Raw genomic sequence first — 21619 nt, forward strand, 5'->3', positions numbered from 1 at the left:
TATATATGTGCATATATCTACACACATGTACATATATATGCTTTTTTAGTCAGCTAACATTATAACAAAAATTGTCTCATTCATCTGGAACACTGCTCAAACCATACATTTCATGAATCTCTATTCAGATTAATCTATGCTTTTTCTTAATTGTAAGAAAAGATACAGAAAAAGAGACTTGTAAATTGCTGAATTTAGCTGGGTTGAGTGTACATTATCATGCTCTAGGTATTTCAATGGAATATTTTATAAGACCACAAGAAGTCATTTCCCTACTCCTGAATTATAGGTCCCATGAATAATTTAGCACTCAAACTTGGAATGATCAATTCATACACAAATTTTTGCTTGTAGCCTAGACTTTAAAAATACAGCAACCAGAATGGATTCAAAACTTTAGTGTCTTTCATTAAAGGAATAATCAAAAGTCTGAGGGTCAGTTTTTGTTTGCAATTTTATTCAATAGATATTGATTTTATTTCACTCTGGATAATCTGTTGAAAGTGATTATCATCGATACATCTTGAACTTCTTTAGAGAGGATGTAATTAGGGTTTGTTTCATTAAGTGACATTTCAATTCTTTCATCTAAGTGCTTTGTGTATGCAGTTGCAGGAAATAACTGTCCACAGCATAGGTAATGCTAATATTGCCTTAGCAACTCTCAGAAAAAGTAAACAATGAAAATGTGTAGGAGAGCAAGAGGCAAGCTTCGTGCTTTCTAAGCTTTGGTGATTTTCTCTAGTTTAGTTCTTTGTTCTGTCTTTAGGGTTATACTGATGGAAGTACAGATGTACTTCCTTAAGACAGTCAGGCAAAGACTGTGGTAGATAGAACAAATTACTGTCCTTCAGATAAAAGCCACTCCTTCCCCCGCCAAAAAAAAAGAAGCTAGGTAAGGATTTATTCAATCATTAAGTCAGGCAGCAAACATTTACATCTGAGATGTATATGAATACACAACATATTATTATGTGTACTCACATAAATATTGAGCATCTACTATGTTAAAAGCCCTGTTGTATGCATCAGAGATAGAGGGGGAAAAAAGAACTAATTACTTGACCTCAAAAACTTGCATTCTAGATGGATGGACAAGAAACAAGGAAACAGATAAATATTTACATGATATGATTTCAGTTAATGGCTTATGCTGTGATAATGTTATGGAAAGTTAATCATATCAAGGTACACATTGTTACTGCACACTGTTTCTCAAACTTCAGCATGCACTCAAATCACTTGGGATCCTTTTAAAAAGCAGATTCTGATTCAGTGGGTCTAGTGTGGTGGCTAATAGTGTGCATTTCTAATAAGCTGCTGGTCTGAAGACAACTTGAGTTGCAAGATATAGTACCATTTCTGTGTAGCAATTTTGACTGAGAGGTTGGTAGGAAAAAGTAGCTTAAAGAGTGGGTAATGGGTGATGGAATAGAAGGGGAAAGGGTAGGAAAAAGGAGAAAATATAATAAACAGAATAGAAATGGAAATGCAGGTAAAAATGGAACACACAGGCCACCAAAAACAGCATCTCCTTACATATACTCTGCCTTGGAACTATTCCTGCATGTTATGAACTAAAATTAAAAGACTAAAGTACCAAGAGTAAAATATAAATATACATTGATGCTAACGTTTGAGAGAACTTTAGCTGGTAGAGTTTGTGCAGTTACAGTGCTAGGATGAATGTGGGTGTTTCAAACAAAGAGGATTTATCTTATTATTGGAAACCAACATTTGCTTGGCTATATTGAGTATGTTCATTTTTATATATATTTGTTAGGTAAGAAGTTTTATTATGACCATTATTATTTTTCTTTGGATGTAGCCTTAAATGAAATATTCCTTATTTTGTGCCCCTTATACCACAGACAACAAAGGTTGTTTAAGAAAGTTGAGGACTAGACTAAACAGTTGGTAAAAATTACATCTTTTTGTACAGTTTGTTTTCTTTACCTCTTGGAGAAATACCTGTTTAACTTACCTGAGTGGTGCAGAGTGCTGTAGTCTTTGGTATGACATTAAAACTCCAGGAAAGCATGCTAGAATCTGTACTGCCTTAAGCATACTTAATAAAATCAGTTACATTGTGATTATAGAATCATTTACTAAATTATAAATTTGACAAAAAGATGTTCACTGTTGAAATTCCAGGGGTATGTTGCAGTCCTTTCTGAATCATAGTTGGCTATACAAACTGAGAAAGATGGATTTATGATCTTTTGAAAATAAACAAACATTGCTTTTATTCAATTTGATATCAGAAATTAGAAAAGAGAAGGAAACTAATATTGAGTGCCTGTCCTAGGCCTGACACATTATACATATTATTAAATGTAATCAAAACAATCCAACAAGGAAGTCATATTTACCCCATTAAATAATTGAGGAGATTGAAGCTTAGAGTGCACAGTACTTTTTCCAAGGTTGCATGAGAAGACAGGAAGTTTCTCTTTTACCAGGAGACATGTATCTTCTAGATTATTATTTGTCTATCTCTCTTTCTCTGTTTCCAATTCATTTATGATGAAAGCTGAAACCTGCTTTGTCTGTTAACTATTGATAGGTTTGAAGGGTCATTGGGCATTGAGGAATAACTTCTTTTTTCATCAAATCACTATAATGAAAGCAGTTCAAGTGTGATAGCAATAAAAGATTCTACCTTTTTGCAGTCTTCACCTAGTTTTGTTAATTATCAGAAAACCTGTCCTCATGCCAAATGAGGATTTAATCAATTGAAAAACAAATAAAAACAAAGTATAAAAAAATCTACACTAAAATTATATTTTTTTGAAAAAACAGTATTAAAAAGTTTTGATTTTGAAAAGCGTATGGCATGCTTTAAAAAATATATAACAGATTTTGCAACTTAATTCATAAAGGAAAATTTATTTTCTAATGCTTAACTATTTTATTATTTTACTCAGCTTACAATGTAATTTGATTGGTTGCTAAGAAAATTACACAAAATTATCTTACCTTAGGATATCTATGATTTTTTCCCCTAACATTATATTTATTTTACAAGAGGAGAGACACCTTTATTCCGGGTGATATTTTTGGAGATTGCTTAGATCACCTGAACATGAGGTGATTTGTGATAAGCTGGTTTATTTCACATATTATCTGCAGAGCAGTGCTTCCTAACGATTTTTACATCATGATACATAAAGAAAATAATAAAGAAAATAATCTTTTCTGTAATTTCATTTGCATGTTGTAGAGGAGGGGTAAAGACACATGTGCTCAGTCTGTAAACTTGATCAGTTCATTCCTCTATTTGAGAAATGTATATAGTTCAATCTGTAAAACAAATATATTTTCATTATAGAAAACCAGCATAAATATATGTATATTATATATTAATAATAACTGATATTATTAGTAATAAATATAGATATAATAAAATTACTCATAACTCCACCAGCCAGAAATAACCACTCTTGCTATTTTGGGTTTATATAGCTAGTCTGTTCTTATGCATTTAGTAATGTGTCTTGAATTTCTACCGCATAGTTCTGTATACGTATACTTTTTAAAAGACTGTATTTTAGAGCAGTTTTAGGTTGACAACAAAACTGAGAGGGAGATAACAGAGATTTCCCATACACTCCCTCCCTCCCGCCCCCAACAGTATGTGTAGCCACCCCAACTATCAACATCACTCATCACAATGGTACATTATTTTTTTACCGTTTAGGGATAAACCTACTTTGACACGTCATAATCCCCCAAAGTCCATAGTTTACCTTAGGGTACACTCTTGCTATTGTATAATCTATGGGTTTGGACAAATGTATAATGACATGTACCCATCATTAATGGTATCATACAGAGTATTTTCACTGCCCCCCAAATTATCTGTGCTCTGCCTTTTCATCCATCCCCCTTCCACCCCAGACCTCAGCAACACCAGACGTTTTCACTGTCTCTACAGTTTTGCCTTTTCCAGAATGTCATGTAGTTGGAATCATACAATGTGTAGCCTTTTCAGATTGGCTTCTTTCACTTAGTAATATGCATTTAAGTTTTTTCCATGTCTTTTCATTGTTTAATATCATATTGCATTTTAGTGCTGAATAATATTTCATTGTATAGATGTACCGCAGTTTGTTCATTCACCTGCTGAAGGACATTTTGATTGCTCCCAAGTTTTTATGAATTATGAATAAAACTGCTCTAAATATCTATGTGTAGATTCTTGTGTGGACATAAGTTTTCAGCTCATTTGGATAAATACCAAGGAGTGCATTTGTTGGATTGAATGTTAAGAGTATGTTTAGTTTTGTCAGAAACCACCAAACTGTCTTCCAAAATAGCTGTACCATTTGTATTTCCACCAGTAATTGTTGAGAGTTCTTGTTGCTCCACATCCTTGGTAACATTCAGTATTGTCAGTGTTCCAGATTTTGGCCATTCTGATAGGTGTGTAGTACTATTTCATTGTTGTTTTAATTTGCATTTCCCTGATAACATACAATGTGGAGCATCTCTTCATATGCCTATTTGCTACCTGTATATCTTCTTTGGTGAGGTATTTGTTAAGAACTTTGGCTGATTGTTAAATTGATTTGGTCATTTTCTTATTGTTGAGTTTGAGTTCTTTATAAATTTTGGAAAACAGTCCTTTACTAAAAGTGTCTTTTGCAAATATTTTCTCCCAATCTATGGCTTATCTTCTAATTCTCTAGATATTGTCTTTTGCATACATAAGTTTTTGATTTTAATGAAGTCCAGCATATCATTTATTTCTTTCATGGATCATGACTTTGGTGTTGTGTCTAAAAATGTATCATCATACCCACGGTCATCTATGTTTTTCCCTTACGTTATCTTCTAGGAGTTTTATAGTTTTGTATTATACATTTAGGACTATGATCCATTTTCAGTTAATTTTTGTGATGGTTGTAAGGTTTTGTGGTGGTTGTAAGGTATCTAGACGCATTTTTTGCATGTGAATGTTTAGTTGTTCCATCACTATTTGTTGAAGAGACTGTTTTTGCCCCATTGTATTGTTTTTGCTCCTTGGTCAAATATTAATTAACTATGTTTATGTGATTCTGTTTCTTGGCTCTTACTCTCTTCCATTGACCTATTTGATTATTCTTTTGCCAAGACCTCACTGTCTTGATTACTGCAGCTTTATAGTAGGTATTAAAGTAGGGTAGTGTCAGTCCTCCAACTTAGTTCTTCACCTTCAATATTAAGCTGCCTACTCTGGGTCTCTTGCCTCTCAATATAAACTTTAGAATCAGTTTGTCCATATCTGTAAAGTAACTTGCTGAGATTTTGATTGTGATTGCATTGAATCTATAGATCAAGTTGGGAAGAACAGACTTCTTGACACTATTGAGTTTTTCTATCCATGAACATAGAATATCTTTCCATTTATTTAGTTCTTATTTGATTTTGTTTATCAGAGTTTTGTGGTTTTCATCATATAGATATTGTACATATTTTGTTAGATTTATACCTAAGTATTTCATTTTGAGGGGGTACTATTGTAAATGGTATTCCATTTTTAATTTCCAATTCCATGTATTTATTGTTAGTATATAGGAAAGCAGTTGCCTTTTGTATATTCACCTTATATCCTGCAATTTAGCTATAGTCGCTTCCAGGAATTTCTTTGTTGATGCCTTTGGATTTACTAGACAATCACGTCATCCCAACAAAGTCAGGTTTATTTCTTCCTTCCCAGTATGTGTAACTTTTCTTTTTCTTGCGTTAATTGCATTAATAAGGACTTCCAGTATGATAATGAAAAGGGATGGTGAGAGTTACATCCTCGCCTTGAACATGATCCTAGTGGGACAGCTTTAAGTTTTTCACATTAACAATGATGTTAGCTGAAGGGTTTTGGTAGATAGTGTTTATCAAGCTGAGAAAATTCCCCTTTATTCCTAGTTTACTAAGAGTTTTTATTATGACTTTGTGTTGGATTTTGTCAAATGCTTTTTCTGCATCTATTGATATGATGATATTATTGTTTTTATTCTTTTTTGGCTTTGATTTGCTAAAATTTTGTGAGGATTTTTGCATGTATTTTTATGAGTGATATTGTTCTGTAGTTTTCTTGTAATATCTTTGTCTGGATTTGGTGTTAGGGTAATGCTGGCCTCATAGAATGAGTTAGGAAATATTCCCTCTGCTTCTATCCTCTGAAAGAGATTATAGAGAATTGGTATAATTTCTTCCTTAAATGTTTGGTATAATTCACCAGTGAACCCATCTGGGCCTGGTGCTTTCTGTTTTGGAAGGTTATTAATTCTTGATTCAATCTTTAATAGAAATAGGCTTTAGGCCTATTCATATTGTCTATTTCTTCCTGTATGAGTTTTGGCAGATTGTGTCTTTCAAGGAATTGGTCCATTTTATTTAGGTTATCAAATTTGTGGCATTGGCTTGTTCATAGTATTCCTTTATTATCCATTTAACATCCATGGGATCTAGAGATCTAGAGTGATGTCCCCCTCTTTCATTTCTCATGTTATTAATTTGTGTCTTCTGCTTGTTCACATGCTTACTTGCTCTCTGTCTCTCTCCCTCTCTCTCTCTTCCCCTTCTGTTAGCTTGGCTAGAGGCTTATGAATTTTACTGATCATTTCGGAGAACCAGCTTTTGGTTTCATTGTTTTTTTTCTTTTATCTCCAATTTTCAATTTCATTGATTTCTGTTCTAATTCTTATTTCTTTTCTTCTGCTTACTTTGAATTTAATTGGCTCTTCATTTTTAGTTACCTAAGGTGGAAACTTAAATTTGGTTTTAGATCTTGCTTCTTTTCTAATACATGCACTCAATGCTAACAATTTCCCTCTAAGCACTGCTTTTGCTGCATCTCACACATTTTGCTGTTATATTTTTATTTTCATTCAGTTCAAAATATTTTTTTAATTTCTTTTGAGATTTCTTCTTTGACCCATGTATTATTTAGAAGTATGTTGTTTAATCTCCACATATTTGGGGATTTCTCAGTTATCTTTCTGTTGTTGATTTCTAGTTTAATTTTATTGTGGTCTGAGAGCAGACATTGTTCAATTTCTATTCTTTTAAATTTGTTAAGGTGTGTTTTATGGCTCAGAATGAGTTCTGTCTTAGCGAATGTTCCATGTAAGCTTGCAAAAAAATGTATATTCTGTTTTTGTTGGATGAAGTAGTCTGTAAATGTCAATTATATGCAGTTTATTAATGGTGTTGTTGAGTTCAATTACATCCTTACTGATTTTCTGCCTGCTGTTTCTGTCCATTTCTGAGACAGAGGTGTTGAGGTTTCTAACTGTAATAGTGGATTCATCTATTTCTTTTTGAAGTTCTACTAGTTTTTGCATCGCATAGTTTCACACTCTGTTGCTAGGTGTACGCACATTAAGAATTGTCATGTTTTCTTGGAGAATTGACCCCTTTATCATCATGTAATGTCCTTCTTTATCCCTGATAACTTTTCTTACTTTAATGTCTGCTCTGTCTGAAATTAATATAGCTACTGTTGCTTTCCTTTGTTTGGTGTTAGCATGGTGTATTTTTCCATCCATTTACTTTTAATCATTATATGTTTCTATATTTAAAGTGGGTTTCTTGTAAACAACATATAGGTGGGTCTTGTTTTTTGATCCACTGTGATAATCTCTGTTTTTTAATTGGTACATTTAGACCTTGACATTCAAAATGATTACTGATATAGTTGGATGAATATCTACCATATTCATTACTGTTTTCTGTTTTGTTCCCCTTGTTCTTTATTCCTATTTTTGTCTTCTACTCTTTTTCTGCCATTTGTGATTTTAATTGAGCATTTTATATGATTCCATTTTTCTACTTTTTTAGCATATCGGTTATACTTAAAAAATAATTTTTTTTTAGGGTTTATCCTAGAGTTTGCAATACGCATTTACAACTAACGCAAGTCTACTGTCAAGTAACACTGTATCACTTCATAGGTAGTATTATTACCTTATAATAATAAAATGATCCTAATTCTTCCTTTCTATACTTTATATCATTGCTTTCATTTATTTTATTTATATATAAACATACACAAGCATATATATGTAAATATTTATATAAGATATGTACATAAGCATACATTATCGAATATATTGTTGCTATTATTATCTTGAACAAACTGTTATCTTCTAGATCAATCACAAATAAGAAAAATATTTATTTTACCTTCAGTTATTCCTTCTTTGATGCTCTCCCTTCATTATGCAGATCTGAATTTCTGATCTATATTATTTTTCTTCTCACTAAAGAACTTCTTTTTTCTTTCAGGCAGGTCCACTGATAATAAATTATCTCAATATTTGTTTGTCTGAGAAAATCTCTATTTTTCCTTCAGCTTTAAAAGATAATTTCACAGGGTACGGAATTCTGGGTGGGCAGTTTATTTCTGTTACACTTTTAAGTATTTCACTCCACTCTCTTGCTTGCATGGTTTCTGAGAATAAGTCAGATGTAATTCTTCTCTTTGTTCCTCTATAGGTAAGGAATTTTTTCCTCTAGGTTTTTCTCAAATTTTGTTTATTTTTGATTTTCTGCAGTTTGAAGATGATATCCCTAGGTATATCTCATTTTGGGGAGGATTTTCCTAGTTGGTGTTCTCTGAACTTCCTGGATCTGTGATTTAGTGTCTGACATTAATTTGGGGAGATTCTCAGACATTATTTTTTGAAATATTTCTTCTGTTCCTTTCTCTCTTTCTTCTACTTCTGGTATTCCCGTTATGCATATGTTACACTTTTCGTAGTTGTTCCACAGTCCTTGGATATTCTGTCAGTTTTTTTCTTTAGTCTTTGTTCTCTTTGCTCTTCAGTTTTCAAGGAGTCTATTGATATATCCTCTAGCTCAGAGATTCTTTCCTCAGTCATGTCCAGTCTTTACTAATAAATCCACCAAAGACATTTTCTACTTCTGTTACAGTGTTTTTAATCTCTAGCACTTTTTTATGCCTCTTCTTAGGATTTCCATCTCTGTGCTTACATTGCCTATCTGTTCTTGCATTCTAATTTTTTTTTTTAAACATCTTTATTGGAGTATAATTGCTTTACAATGGTGTGTTAGTTTCTGCTGTATAACAAAGTGAATCAGCTATACATAAACATATATCCCCATATCTCCTCCCTCTGGCATCTCCCTCCCACCCTCCCTATCCCACCCCTCTAGGTGGTCACAAAGCACCGAGCTGATCTCCCTGTGCTATGCGGCTGCTTCCCACTAGCTATCTATTTTACATTTGGTAGTGTATATATGTCCATGCCACATTATAGCTCTTAGCATTCTAATCAGAGTTGTTTTAAATTCCCAGTCTGATAATTCCAACATCCCTGCCATGTCTGATTCTAGTGCTTTCCCTGGTCTCTTCAAATTGTATTTTCTACCTTTTGGTATGCCTTGTAATTTTTCTTGATAACTAGACATAATATACTCTATACAAAGAACTGCTGTAAATAGGCCTTTAGTAATGCGGTGGTGAGGTGTTGGCGGAGAGGAGGCTTTCTAGAGTTCTGTGATTAGGTTTCAGTCCTTTAGTGAGCCTATGCCTCTGGACTGTGAACCTCACAAGAGTTTCTCAGTTTTTTTTCTCCCCTTTAGGTGAGAGAGGATTATTCCAGTGGGCTGCAGTTGGGTATTTCTCTTCCTCTGGTCAATTAGAATGTCCTAATACCCCAGTAGATTTGGCTCTGATTAACTAGTTTCCACCCAGGGCAGGCCTTGTTAAGAAGATCAGTGTCCTGGAGTATTTAAAGATGTTTCCGGTTCCACTGAAGCAGGAGGGCATGTTCCCCAGTATTTGCTGTGGGAATCTTGTCAAGCTCCTAGAGGTAAATTTCAAAATAATGTGTTCCCCCCACCTTTTGGCTGAATTGCCCTGGAGTTTTTAACTCTCAGACTTGTCCTCACTGAGTGTCCAGCAATTTTTCAATTACAGTTCCCGTTTCTCTACCCTGGCACTGGCTGCTGGGGCCGTTTCCACTCCTGAGTCTCTGCTCTGGTAAGCTGAGACTCTCTCTCCACCTGCCTGTCTCTCCAGCCTTGGGGGCAGCAGTTTGTGCTGTGTCCACGCCTCTCTTAAGAATCAAAGAGAAGTTATTGATTTTTTAGTCTGTTCAATTTTTTGTTTGTTAGGTTGGAGTGGCAACTTCCAAAGCTCCTTAAATATGGAACCTGCAGGAAGTCCTATACTTCTTATTTTACTAAAATGGGAACCTACAAAATTGACTATTTTGTAACTTGATTTTTTTTCATTTATATCATAAACTTGTTCCTTGTTGTTAAATATTCTTTGATGGAATTTTAATTAGTGACAGTATCTTTTATCACATTACACATTTTTTAATCTGGTCCCTTATTGCTTAAACTGCTCCCAGTTTTCTGCATTATAAACAGTGCTTCTGCGAACATTGATAGAGGTAAATCTTTTGTACATCCATGATTGTGTCCTCAGGGTAAAGAAAATAGCTCTTCTTAACCTAATACCACAGATGAATTAGCAGAAAACATCCTAGATACTGCTGCAGTGGAACAACTTACACCTTTTAAGATATATAAAATGAAATCAGTTTCCTTGTTCTTTCATCAGTTCACAAAGTGATTGAGCCAGTTCTATACAACCTTTCACTAATTTGGGGTGTGTGTGTGTGTATGTGTGTGTGTGTGTGTGTGCGTATGAGAGAGAGAGAGAGAATGAGACTGCTTATGGAAGTGTTTAAAATTGTTAGAGAAATAAAGGCTGTTTTTCATTTCATTTCAAGCAAGACTAGTACTGGGAGAATCTGGAAATCCCAGGTGCTTTTGTACTTTTATTCTGTAACTTTCATAAGACAGGAAAAAAAAACCCCAAAACAAAACTCTCTCCTTCTTAGATGTGGCATGGAGACAGCCCCTCTCCAGAGGACATCACTTTTGTTACTCTGCTTTTCTGATAGAATTACCTATATGAAACTGCTGACTTAACTTTCTGGATGCAGTGAAACCAGAATTCTAGCCAACTTCATCTGTATTGCCTTGACACTTCTTCCTTTTTATCCTGTCAATTCCCTTTTGCCAAAGACCACTAGGACACACCTGTCCTTGAACTATTTTTTTTTGCTAGTTGCAATGAAGAGAAGGCCACCATGGAGAACCATGGGACACCTCAGGAAGACTGTATAAAGAAAAGACTTATTGTAGGATTTAGGGTTGCATTAAATGATTTGAGGAAGGGTTCATGGAAGCAGGGCTTTGCTATAGTTTGCTTGCTGTCGAAAAGCACATGTAATTTTATGGTTTTGTGTATTAATGACTTATTGGGAAGCAGGTTAACCAGCTATACCAGTATACTTGAAACTGAGGGGGTTTCTGGGACACAGCGTTTTCAGTGCCCAAACCAAAAATATCCCAAGCAAACTGGGAGGAGCTGGTTACCCTACCTGGAAGGCGAGAGAAATGAAAAGAGGCTGAGACAGGAATTGGTAAAGAAGCAACATCACTCACAGGAGCCAGGATTCAGGATGTTTGGTTATTTTGTGGTTTGGACAGTATTCATGTTTTTGCCTGGATTCAGACATGATTACAAAGTGGTCTGATCTCTGACTTGATCCATCATGGTGACAGGTGGCCTTGTCCAATGGTGACGTTCTGCAAAATTGTTGACGTTCAGTAGGAGAACAGGAAGCCACCTCCTAGCAACACCAAGGCCTTCACACAGTATCAGGCCAGTATCTAGCTGTCAGGAGCTGCTTTCCTTTTCTCCAATCCCCTTCTTTGAGGATTTGAGAGATACATTTGAGGTTGGCCTAAGATGACAGTTGTGAGAGTCTCTAGTGGTGAGAGCCTTGGTTCCAGTCATATTGGTTCTGTGCCCTAGTAAAATGCTCTGGGCTTTGAAACATTGAGTAATAAAAGTATTATCCATCTCTCTTAACACAGCTCTTCTTCAATAGAGAAAAGTGTCTTAATGATTGAGACGATGCTAAGTTAATAAATGTTAAATGTTTTAAAAATCAAATACTCTTTTCCCTTCTCTGAGATTCAAAATTCACATTAGAATATTTTAGTGTTCTTAGTAATACTGCCATAAAGAAACCCAACTTATTTAATTTAGGACACTTTTTTCACAGAACACATTAACATTTTGATGAACACTAATATTTCACTATTAAACTAGTGTTTCATAGAAATATGAGTTTATTTAGTGATTGTCTCCTAGTTATGCTTTTTGTTTTTAAAATTAGAAATATATGTGAAGGGTAAATAATTGTTCTGATTTAAAATGAATAAATTTTCTTAATTATAGGCATTGAAAAGAAATAGTTTCATGTTTTTCAGATTTATTGTTTTAATATTAAGAGACAATATTAAATGGTGGTTGTATTTTTTTGGGGAAAATACTTAACTAGTGGATGAAAATATTATTATGTATTTGATTTAGTTTAGTAGCTTAAGGTTATAATACTGGTTAAATTATGAAGCATTATTTTAATTATTAACATTGGTTCATTTACTTTAGCTGTCTTAAACTCAGTTTGGTTGTCCCACATATTAATTGTTTAGCAATTATAAATAAATCAATTGTTTAGCAATTGTTTTTATAACAATGGAGGAAATAATACGGCCTTAGCTATATTGTAATCTGCATTCATGAACTTTCCTCTAGGTTCTGAGGACTACCTTGAGGTCATTATTCCAACAGACCTAAGAGTGGAACATTCTGGGCAAATAAGTGAGAGAAAGGAAATTGAAGAATTATCAGAAGCTTCCAGAAGCACCATATCACAGGCAGTGGTGCTTCCTGCTGAGATTCCATGTGAGGTCAGTAAAGACACCTTGTTATTTAAGTGACTGCATTATTTTAACGGATACTGCATTTGACTAGAATGTAACTAACACTAGAAGCTACAACACAGAGGCATTTTTGTCTACTCTGTTCATGGCCATGTCCTCAGAACCCAGAACAATATCTGGTAGTTAGTAGGCATTTGATACATATTTGTTGAATAGTAAAGTATTGAAACATATATGAAAGCATCATTTTATTAAATGTTACTTGACGTGTTACAAACAGATTTACAATTGCTATATATATCAAGCTATTTAAAAGAAAGTTGGATTCATATTAACCATATCAAGGATTTTATTTTCATAAAAGGAAATACATTCTTGAATAGAATTTGAAAACACTTATTTTTTATGACCACTGATTTTTAAATTATAAAACATATATCAAAGGCCTACATTATGAAGTGGGACTATCATAGAGCTAGAAGAGCTGGTCCTTTGGGGAATAAAAGTATAATGTTAGAGGGAGTGGATTTCTCAGGAGGTGACTGTATGAACACATGTTGCCAATATTTCTTCCTTCTAAGTCTTCATCGGACTGAACCACTATAATAAGCCTACTGCTGGAGCTTGACCAAAACTTGGACTACGTAATCTCCAGACAATAAAAAGATGCTGGTCCTCAATGTCTATGGTGTGCTTGAGCAGGAAGAGCAAAAGATACAGGACGACCTTGAGAGTTGCATGAGAGGGTCCTTCAGGTGGACGCCAGTAGGTTAATGTGACAGGAGCTGCACTTGTCTGCTTACTGGGAGGCATGTTTTGGGAGAGAATCCACTGATCCTGATGGTACCAGCAGCACTGGGAGAAGCAGAACGTTCTGCGCAGTTTGGGAAAGCTTAATTCCCTCACCTCCAGACCCCATCCCCAAGCAGGAGAATCGCCGTTTTATTATGTTATCAGTTCCAGAGGAACAAAAACTTCTTTGACACTCCCTTAAAGACCCCAGGAACTGAAACTGTACAGGTTTGAGGGAACTGAGATAGAGGATCAGGCAAAGAACAATTACAACCTACTTGAGGAAGGGCGATCAGTCCAAACAGTCAGAACCAGTGGCTCCTATTGAGTCAGAAATAATGGAAGAGACAGAAATAAATAGAAGAGACGATAAAATGGAAATCAGAACTGTTCTCAAGTAGGTAAAGTCAAAGCAAAAAAAGCAAAACAAAAAACAAAAAAATCCTCTGGAACTAAAAATTGCTCACCAGGAATTATGCAATGAGTCTAAATAGCTGCTTTCAAAAATATCTGCAAGAGTAAAATTTGAACGATATAAAACCTTTCCATTATTAAATTGCAGAGAAATCAAAATCCAAAAATTAAACCCCACTGCCCTCCAAGCAGAGATAGCTCACTCAGATGGCTGAGTAGGATGAGGGTTCTTTCAGTAACAGAACTGTGGGCTTTTACGGACATGGATACAATTCATTCAGACCCTCTGCAGTTAAATTATTTCAATTCCAAATCTCTCTTGGGTACCCCACTTTTTAAACAGTCCTAAGAGTTGAAAGGTCATATAAGATTATTTTAGCATCAGACCTACACATTAAAAAATTGAAATAAACAAATCCCTGGACCAAAAATAGTCATCCCAGTCAAAACCTTGTATTCTCAGAACCTAGATCTTAGTATAGTCTGAATCCAAGTCCCAATTTCCAAGCACCACAGGAAAGATTATTTGTATCCAAATGAGTGAAAATCATGTTTCAGATTTGCCAGGATAACTAACGTTCAGTCTATGCCAATTGTCTGAAAGCACAACCTTTGAACATTTCTGAGAAGTCTTTGAATTACTGGGTAAGTAGAGTCCACTTAAGGATACAGCCTCCTTTCTCTGGAAGTGATGTTTTGAGACTTCCCTGCCATCGTATAAAAATCTAGAAATTTACAAGGCTATCCTTGCCAGTCACCAGGTCATATTTGAGATGTGCCTCTTTCCCACCCAGTATCTTCAAAATCTATGAATTTCCCCTTATGGTTTTATGTTTCCAGCATGCCAGGGCTGAGTTGACTGGTTCAATCTAATGGCATCGTCTTCATTCTCTCTGATGACCAGAGAATTAGTTTTAATCTCACCTGTTGCCTCTTGCTGCAGAACTGCTTGGGTCTGTGGACCTGCTCCTGGAGAAGTGCCCTCCCCATTCCCTCCTCTGCTCTGGAGAAGCAGCATAAGTAGATAGTTTAACTGAGGCAGCAGGTAAGGCTGCTGTTGCTTTTGACCCCAGGAGCTCGGCAGTATTGATTCCTCTGCTGAGTCATCTTTCCCAGCATTGTTCCTTTCCAAGGATTTCGGATTTCCTGGACCTTGAAATTTTGTGCCCCTTCAAAAACTGCAGAAAAAAGGTTTTTTTCTTCAACAGATTTTTTTCATGCCCTAGTGAAGATGTGCCTCCAGTGTTCTATTTATGTAAGTTATTCCCTATCTTTTTAAGAAATACCTAAATGAGTTTTAACAGTTTAATTCTGCTGCTTAATTTTGCCTCTTTCCTAGGATTAGCAATATTTGTTCTATTTTAGTATGTGTTAACCTTTTTTTTTTTGGTTGGTATGGGCCAGGATATTTGCTTTTCTAGCATATTCTTCCTGATTTTGTCTTGTATAGGGTAACTGATCATGAGAGATATGAAATCAGTGAATTCTAAGCCTGCTAATAATAAGCACATCCATTGTTCAAATGAATCTTATCCAGTTTTTGGTCCTTGATGAATAATCCACCTGGGAGGCATTCTTCCATTGGAATAACATCTAAACCAGAACTGGACCTGGTCTGTTATTTGCTAACTTCTTTTCCCTTTGCTGTGTATTTACTCCAAAGTCCTAATTTCATTAATTTCTCAGGCAGATTCCCTCAGAGCAGTGGTTCTTATCTGGGACTGATTTGGCCGTCTCTCCCAAAGGGATATTTGGCAAAGTCTGCAGTCAGATTTGTTGTCATAACGGGGGGGGCTGCTACTGGCATCTGGTGGGTAGAAGCCAGGGGTGCTACTAGACATCCTGCAACGCACAGGGCAGTCCCCACAGCAATGACTTCTCTGGTTCAAACATGTCAGTACTGCCCAGGTGAAATCCTGCCCCAGAGGATAGGAAATACATTCATGCCTCTTGATAATAGGTCACCTTCAAATCACCTAGTAATGGCATCAAGGAGGCAGTGCTCTTCTTCAGAGGCTTGTCTGCAGTCCTGCCAGTTCTATGATCACTTGTTAGAGCTGCATCATCTCTAAAAAGTGATTCAGTCACTGGATATTTTTTTTTAATGGATTTGACCTGAATCTTTAAGAGAGAGCCTATGAATGTTTTCCTCAATGGCCCTCTGGGAAGTACTGTGGTTTGCTCCCGGGTGCCTCTTGCCTCTCCTGTGATTTCTCTGAGCCCCAGTCACGGGTCAGGAATGACCTCTCTATTGCTTCTTCAGTAGCACCATCCTAAAGAGTAGTCAAGAGTGAGCTTATTTTTTCTATCTTGTTTTATCTGTGTAGGCAGGACTTCAATATGTCCTTCTCCCTTTTGATAGAATCTGCTGCAATCACAGCTTTTCTCCACCCCAAACCTCTTACTTCCTTTGGTATAATTAACTGATATTTCTTTATATTTATGTTATTCTCCCACTGCTGCTGTTCTGATAAGACTGAAATATGCTTTTAAAAGTAGTCTGGTCACTTGTTGATTTCTTGAGCAAATTTAGTTCTGAAAGTTATAGCATAACCAGAAAAGGCCTTTTAAGGGGCCTTATCAGCATTTGAATCTATATTAATTTCATTGAATCATTTTTCTATCTGAATCCTAGAACATGGCATATTCCCTAATAAAGACCTTCATTTCATTTGACCTTCACTGATGTTTAGCTTTGTGGCTGCAACCATAATATGAGACTCCAAACCTAAATCTGTATAGACCACAGCTTATATAACCAGTGAATCTAGAGAAACCCCGAGAATATATAAAGGGGTGTGACTTGTAGAAGGGCCCACAGGCAAACTACAAAAACCTCAGAGATTAGCTCCTATCTGTTCACTCCTTGGCACTGAATACAGTTTAAAACAATACACAGAAGCTAACAGCACTGCCCACTTATTTCTGACACCAAGTCACACACTAGTCCTTGGTAGCCAACCTTAACTTAAAGTCAAGTCCTGTGATTTAATTGAAAAATACAGTTAAAGCAGCAAAAGATTATTGTGTGTATCAATGCCTAAAATGTCTATGTTGTGAAGTATTACCCCTTTCGAGATAAGGTTTTACGATGACAGATGTTTTTTCCCTGTAACCAAGTGGTTCTTAAACTAAGCAGCATATAGAGATTACTAGGGGAGGTTTGAAAAAGTAATAATGTCTGAATCCTACCCCCAGAGATTCAGATGTAAATGGTCTGAGTTATGGCCTGGAGATTGGGAGTTTTAAAAGCTTCCCAGGTGATTCTGAAGGGGAGAATTAGCAGCCAAATTTGGAACCATTGCCATAACCTAATCCTTGCTGTGCTGTCACGGGGCAGATCAGGGTCAGCTGCAGGGACTTGCACAGTGCTGGCTTAATGAGGCCCATGCACCTGTGCTTGTAGAGCTAGTGCCTATTAATTATGAATATGAAAAGAGCCATTTGTCTGTGTGCAAGTCATAGTAAGCTGATATGATCCACTAAGATCAAAATCCTTTGTTACCGGTACTTAATGATTCATTAAAACCTAAAGACACCCATCCTGACAGTCTAGAAACTCCACTACCTGTGTTGTATTGTAGACAGAGTTCCAGCCCTTTTGGTGAGGTCTCAAGGGTTGTGACCATTGCAGCGAATCTGTAGAGTTTGGAAGTGATAATTATTATAACTCTTTCTCTTTCTGAATGGTCAGAGCCAAATAAGGGATAAACAGAGAAGTCAGAAAGATTGAGAGCAAAATAACAGCTTCATAACTGATAACACTAAATTTATGACCACTTGAGTATCCTAATATTTCCTCCTTTGAATTAAATGTGCCCAAATAATTATATCTTTAATTAAGATGCCCATAATAATTAAGGACAGGGCTGGACGAGTACAGGCCTTCCCTCCTCCGAAGCCCCCTTCGTGCATGGAGATGCAGGAAGCAGATGAAGCTGGAGTCCTGAGGGGGATAAGGAGTAGAGCTTGCTCAATGGAAAAAATGTCATATTTTTATAGAGGTATTCTATCTGAATTGAAAAATATATACAGATTATCTCTTATGTACCTAATTCTTGCAAGATGCCGCAACGATATGAAAAAGTAAAAATACCTTCGGGATGTTTAAAATCTATCTGGGAAGCCTAGACACAGGCATGAAAAGCGTATTAAGACCAGAGGGCATGGCTTAGAAAGGGTCAAATGAGGAGTACAGGTGCGAAATGTTTCATGATTCCTTCAGAAGTTGTGCGCGAAACCTGAGTTGGACCTCGATGGAGAGGATACACATGGGGAGATGGAGGGAGAGGAGGAACTCAAGGGCATGCCAACATATGTACAAACAGGAACAGCTACCTACTCAGCAGGGCCCGGTACAAAATGAAAAGGTAGGGACCCCTGTTCAAATTATTAAGCATTTCAAGCTGCAACAGCAGAACATTAAGACAAGTGCAGCGCTCTTCCAAGTGCAGGGCCTGTGAAGCTGCAGAGGTTACATGCCCATGAAGCTGGTCCCGGGTACAAATGAGGTGTCAGTGCCTCCTTGGGGGTGGTCTGTATGCTTGTGTTTTGTTGAGAACTCTTCTCTGGAAATGGTTGAAAGGTGGAGTCCTGCCCTCTATTAGGGAGAGAATCTGACGCGTAAGAAGCAGCCTGTGTGAGCCCCCGTGAATGAGAATGAGTTCTCTAGGTGAATAAACACTGGGACAGGATGCTGAGGCTCACTAAGTTTGGAAAGCGAGAGGTCAAAGTTATACAGGAAGAGAAGTACTCAGGGAAGAGAACTCCGAAGAAGTTTGAAGCCGAGGATCTTGGGGATCTGAGCCAAAGTGAAGTGGGAAGTCATTAAAGCTTCGAAGAAAGGAGTGAGATGTGAGCGATGGAGGAACTGAAGCACTGCGCTGGCAGTGAGGTCCTGTGAAGAGGAGGTGGCAGATGTGAGCACCAGGAGGGGCTCCCATTCCTGACCTCAGCTCTCAGATGAAGCAGTGCGTGGGGAGGCACAAGCAAAGAAACCGAGAAGTGTTTCCGACATGTAGGGTGTGTGAGGCCAGAGCAATGGGTGGAACTGTGGGATCTTTTCTCGATGAGCAACTTACTTGGTGTGGAGAAGTTTAGTTCAAAATAATCTGTGGACAAATATTGGAGAGTGCTAGACTCCGATGGAGAAATGCCTGAAGTGGATGTGTATCCGCTGAAATGATTTTTTTAACATCAACATATTTGTAGAAACTCTTTTTTTTCAGAGCTTTAAAAATGTAAGTTTTATTGGTGGGATTTATGCTTAGGGAGATAATATTTAATAAGAGAACTTTGAAATTAATGACTTTTGGGTAAACAGAATTTTATAAGAGCATGTAAATGAGGTTTCTGTTTATTTTGTGAAGGACTGATACTTAGTTTGACTTTGAAGAAAGCCTCTGAAAGGTGATAGCTGAGATAATCATAAAAATATATTTCATTTTAGTTATTTTGAAGGGTTAAACAGCAAGATGTAAAGAGTAGTACAGATTTTAAATTTAGATAGTTCTGGTTGATCTTCAGAATGTAACTCACTGTATTAGTTACCCTATTTGTAAAAGAGAAAAATGATAGCCTTCCATTTTGGTTTTGGGGTATGTGTGTATGTTTGTGTGTATATGTATGTGTGTGTTTGTTTTGGTTAGGATTAAAGGAAATGACTTTATATAAAAAGCATAATTCCTGGTATAAAATAGATGCTCAATAAATGTTTATTCCTTCTTTTTTTCTATATTAATTCTAATCTTCTTATCCTTAATTTTCTTTCTGGATTGTTTTTAATAACTCTTTATATCTTATGTATATAGATTTAGCTTTTCCACCTTAATAAAATCTTGAAATTTTTAGATTTATAACCTTTGTCAACTCAATAGCCTTCACTGATACTCATCGTAAAGAGTAACCAGAGAACCTCTATTAGGTAAGATTAAAACTACACTTGACCCTTGAACAACAGGGGTTTTGAACTGCATGGGTCCACTTAAACATGGATTTTTTTTTTAACATCTTTATTGGAGTATAATTGCTTTACAATGGTGTGTAAGTTTCTGCTTTATAACAAAGTGAATCATCTATACATATACATATATCCCATATTTCCTCCCTCTTGCATCTCCCTCCCACCCCTCTAGGTGGTCACAAAGCACCGAGCTGATCTCTTTGTGCTATGCAGCTGCTTCCCACTAGCTATCTATTTTACATTTGGTAGTATATACAAGTCCATACCACTCTCTTACTTCATCCCAGCTTACCCTTCCCCCTCCCCCTGTCCTCAAGTCCATTCTCTACGTCTGCGTCTTTATTCCTGTCCTGCCCCTAGGTTCTTCAGAACCATTTTTTTTTTTTTTTTTTTAGATTCCATATATATGTGTTAGCATACAGTATTTATTTTGAACAGGGGTTTTGAACTGCATGGGTCCACTTAAACATGGATTTTTTTCAATAGTAAATACCCCAGTACAACATGATCTGTAGTTGGTTGAATTGTGGAGGGCCTAATATCAATTATACATGGATTTTCTACTGTGCATAGGGTCGGTGCTCCTATGTTGTTCAAGGGTCAACTGTATTAGACATATAAAACAATTCATCATAATTAAATTATAAGAGGTCTTAAAGCTAAACCTGTTCAGTCCTCTCATTTATAGATAAATACACCAAATTCTGGAAAGGTAAAGGAAAGGGATTTGGGAAAAAAAGGCTTTGGTTAGCAACTGAATTACATTCCTTGGAGGTCTGTGAACTGGTGCTCATCACCCTCAGATAGAACCTCACACACAGGGATGAGATGAGAGGAAAAGGGAGCAGCTCTGTCCTCACTGTCTTTTCAGTTGCAAAATCTGGTGTTGGGAAAAAAAAAACTGAGTATTCAATAGACATCAAGTTGATACACTTAAATGCTGTGAGAATCCCCTTTATATATTTCATTTCTGAATATGGCTGAAACTACGGACACAATGGAGATATATAATTATCATGTGTGACCTTTATCATTAATAAATGCACTGGGTTCTTTGGTTAATGAAAACTTTCAAAAATGCCTAATTGGGTTATATTTTTCATCTTATAGAATCCTGGTGAAATATTTATTATTTTGAGAGATGAAGTAATTGGTGATTCTGTGGAGGTTGAATTTACGTCAAATAGTAAATGCATTAGAACACGGCCAGCTCTCTGGAATAAGACAGTCTGGTGTATGAAAGCTTTAGGTAAGAAATTTTTTTATGCTTTAATAAATATAAAACACCATTCTGAGTTTCTTTCAATAAATTTATGGTAAATGGTTTCACTTCCCTACAGAAACTAATATTGTTCTGCAGGTGTTTCCTGTGTTTAGCTTTCACATACCCAAGGCTGTTATAATTAATCTGGATTCGCAAAAGCATGAATGTGTAAATTATGAGAAATTAGTTTGTGTACCATGTGGTAAAATGACAGCCAGTAACATCCCATACTTTATGTCAGCAGAGAGCACTTTAATATGTCAGCTATTAAATATGGAACTAAAATTATTTGCTTTATTATAACAGGATTAGCAGACTTTTGGATTTTTATTCATGATTTTCTTTTTTCTTCTTTAATTTTTTGCCATGCAAAAAAAGTATATTTTTTGAGTATATTTTTGTTTTGGAAAGCATAGTTCTTTTTC

General features: G+C 36.0%; 1 protein-coding gene across 8 annotated transcripts in view; it reads left to right on the forward strand.

The window, feature by feature from the left end:
• Positions 1-21619, forward strand: part of BANK1 (B cell scaffold protein with ankyrin repeats 1) — a 485507-nt gene that overhangs the window by 242960 nt on the left and 220928 nt on the right. For all 8 annotated transcript variants that reach the window (XM_082390995.1, XM_082390996.1, XM_082390989.1 and 5 more), the window contains exons 3-4: positions 12635-12789; positions 21041-21179. In XM_082390995.1, coding sequence (XP_082247121.1) covers positions 12635-12789; positions 21041-21179 — 294 coding nt within the window. The remainder of the gene's footprint in view (positions 1-12634; positions 12790-21040; positions 21180-21619) is intronic.

The sequence above is a fragment of the Balaenoptera borealis genome, assembly GCF_965194805.1.
Source record: "Balaenoptera borealis genome assembly, chromosome: 4".
In the NCBI taxonomy this organism is placed as follows: domain Eukaryota; kingdom Metazoa; phylum Chordata; class Mammalia; order Artiodactyla; family Balaenopteridae; genus Balaenoptera; species Balaenoptera borealis.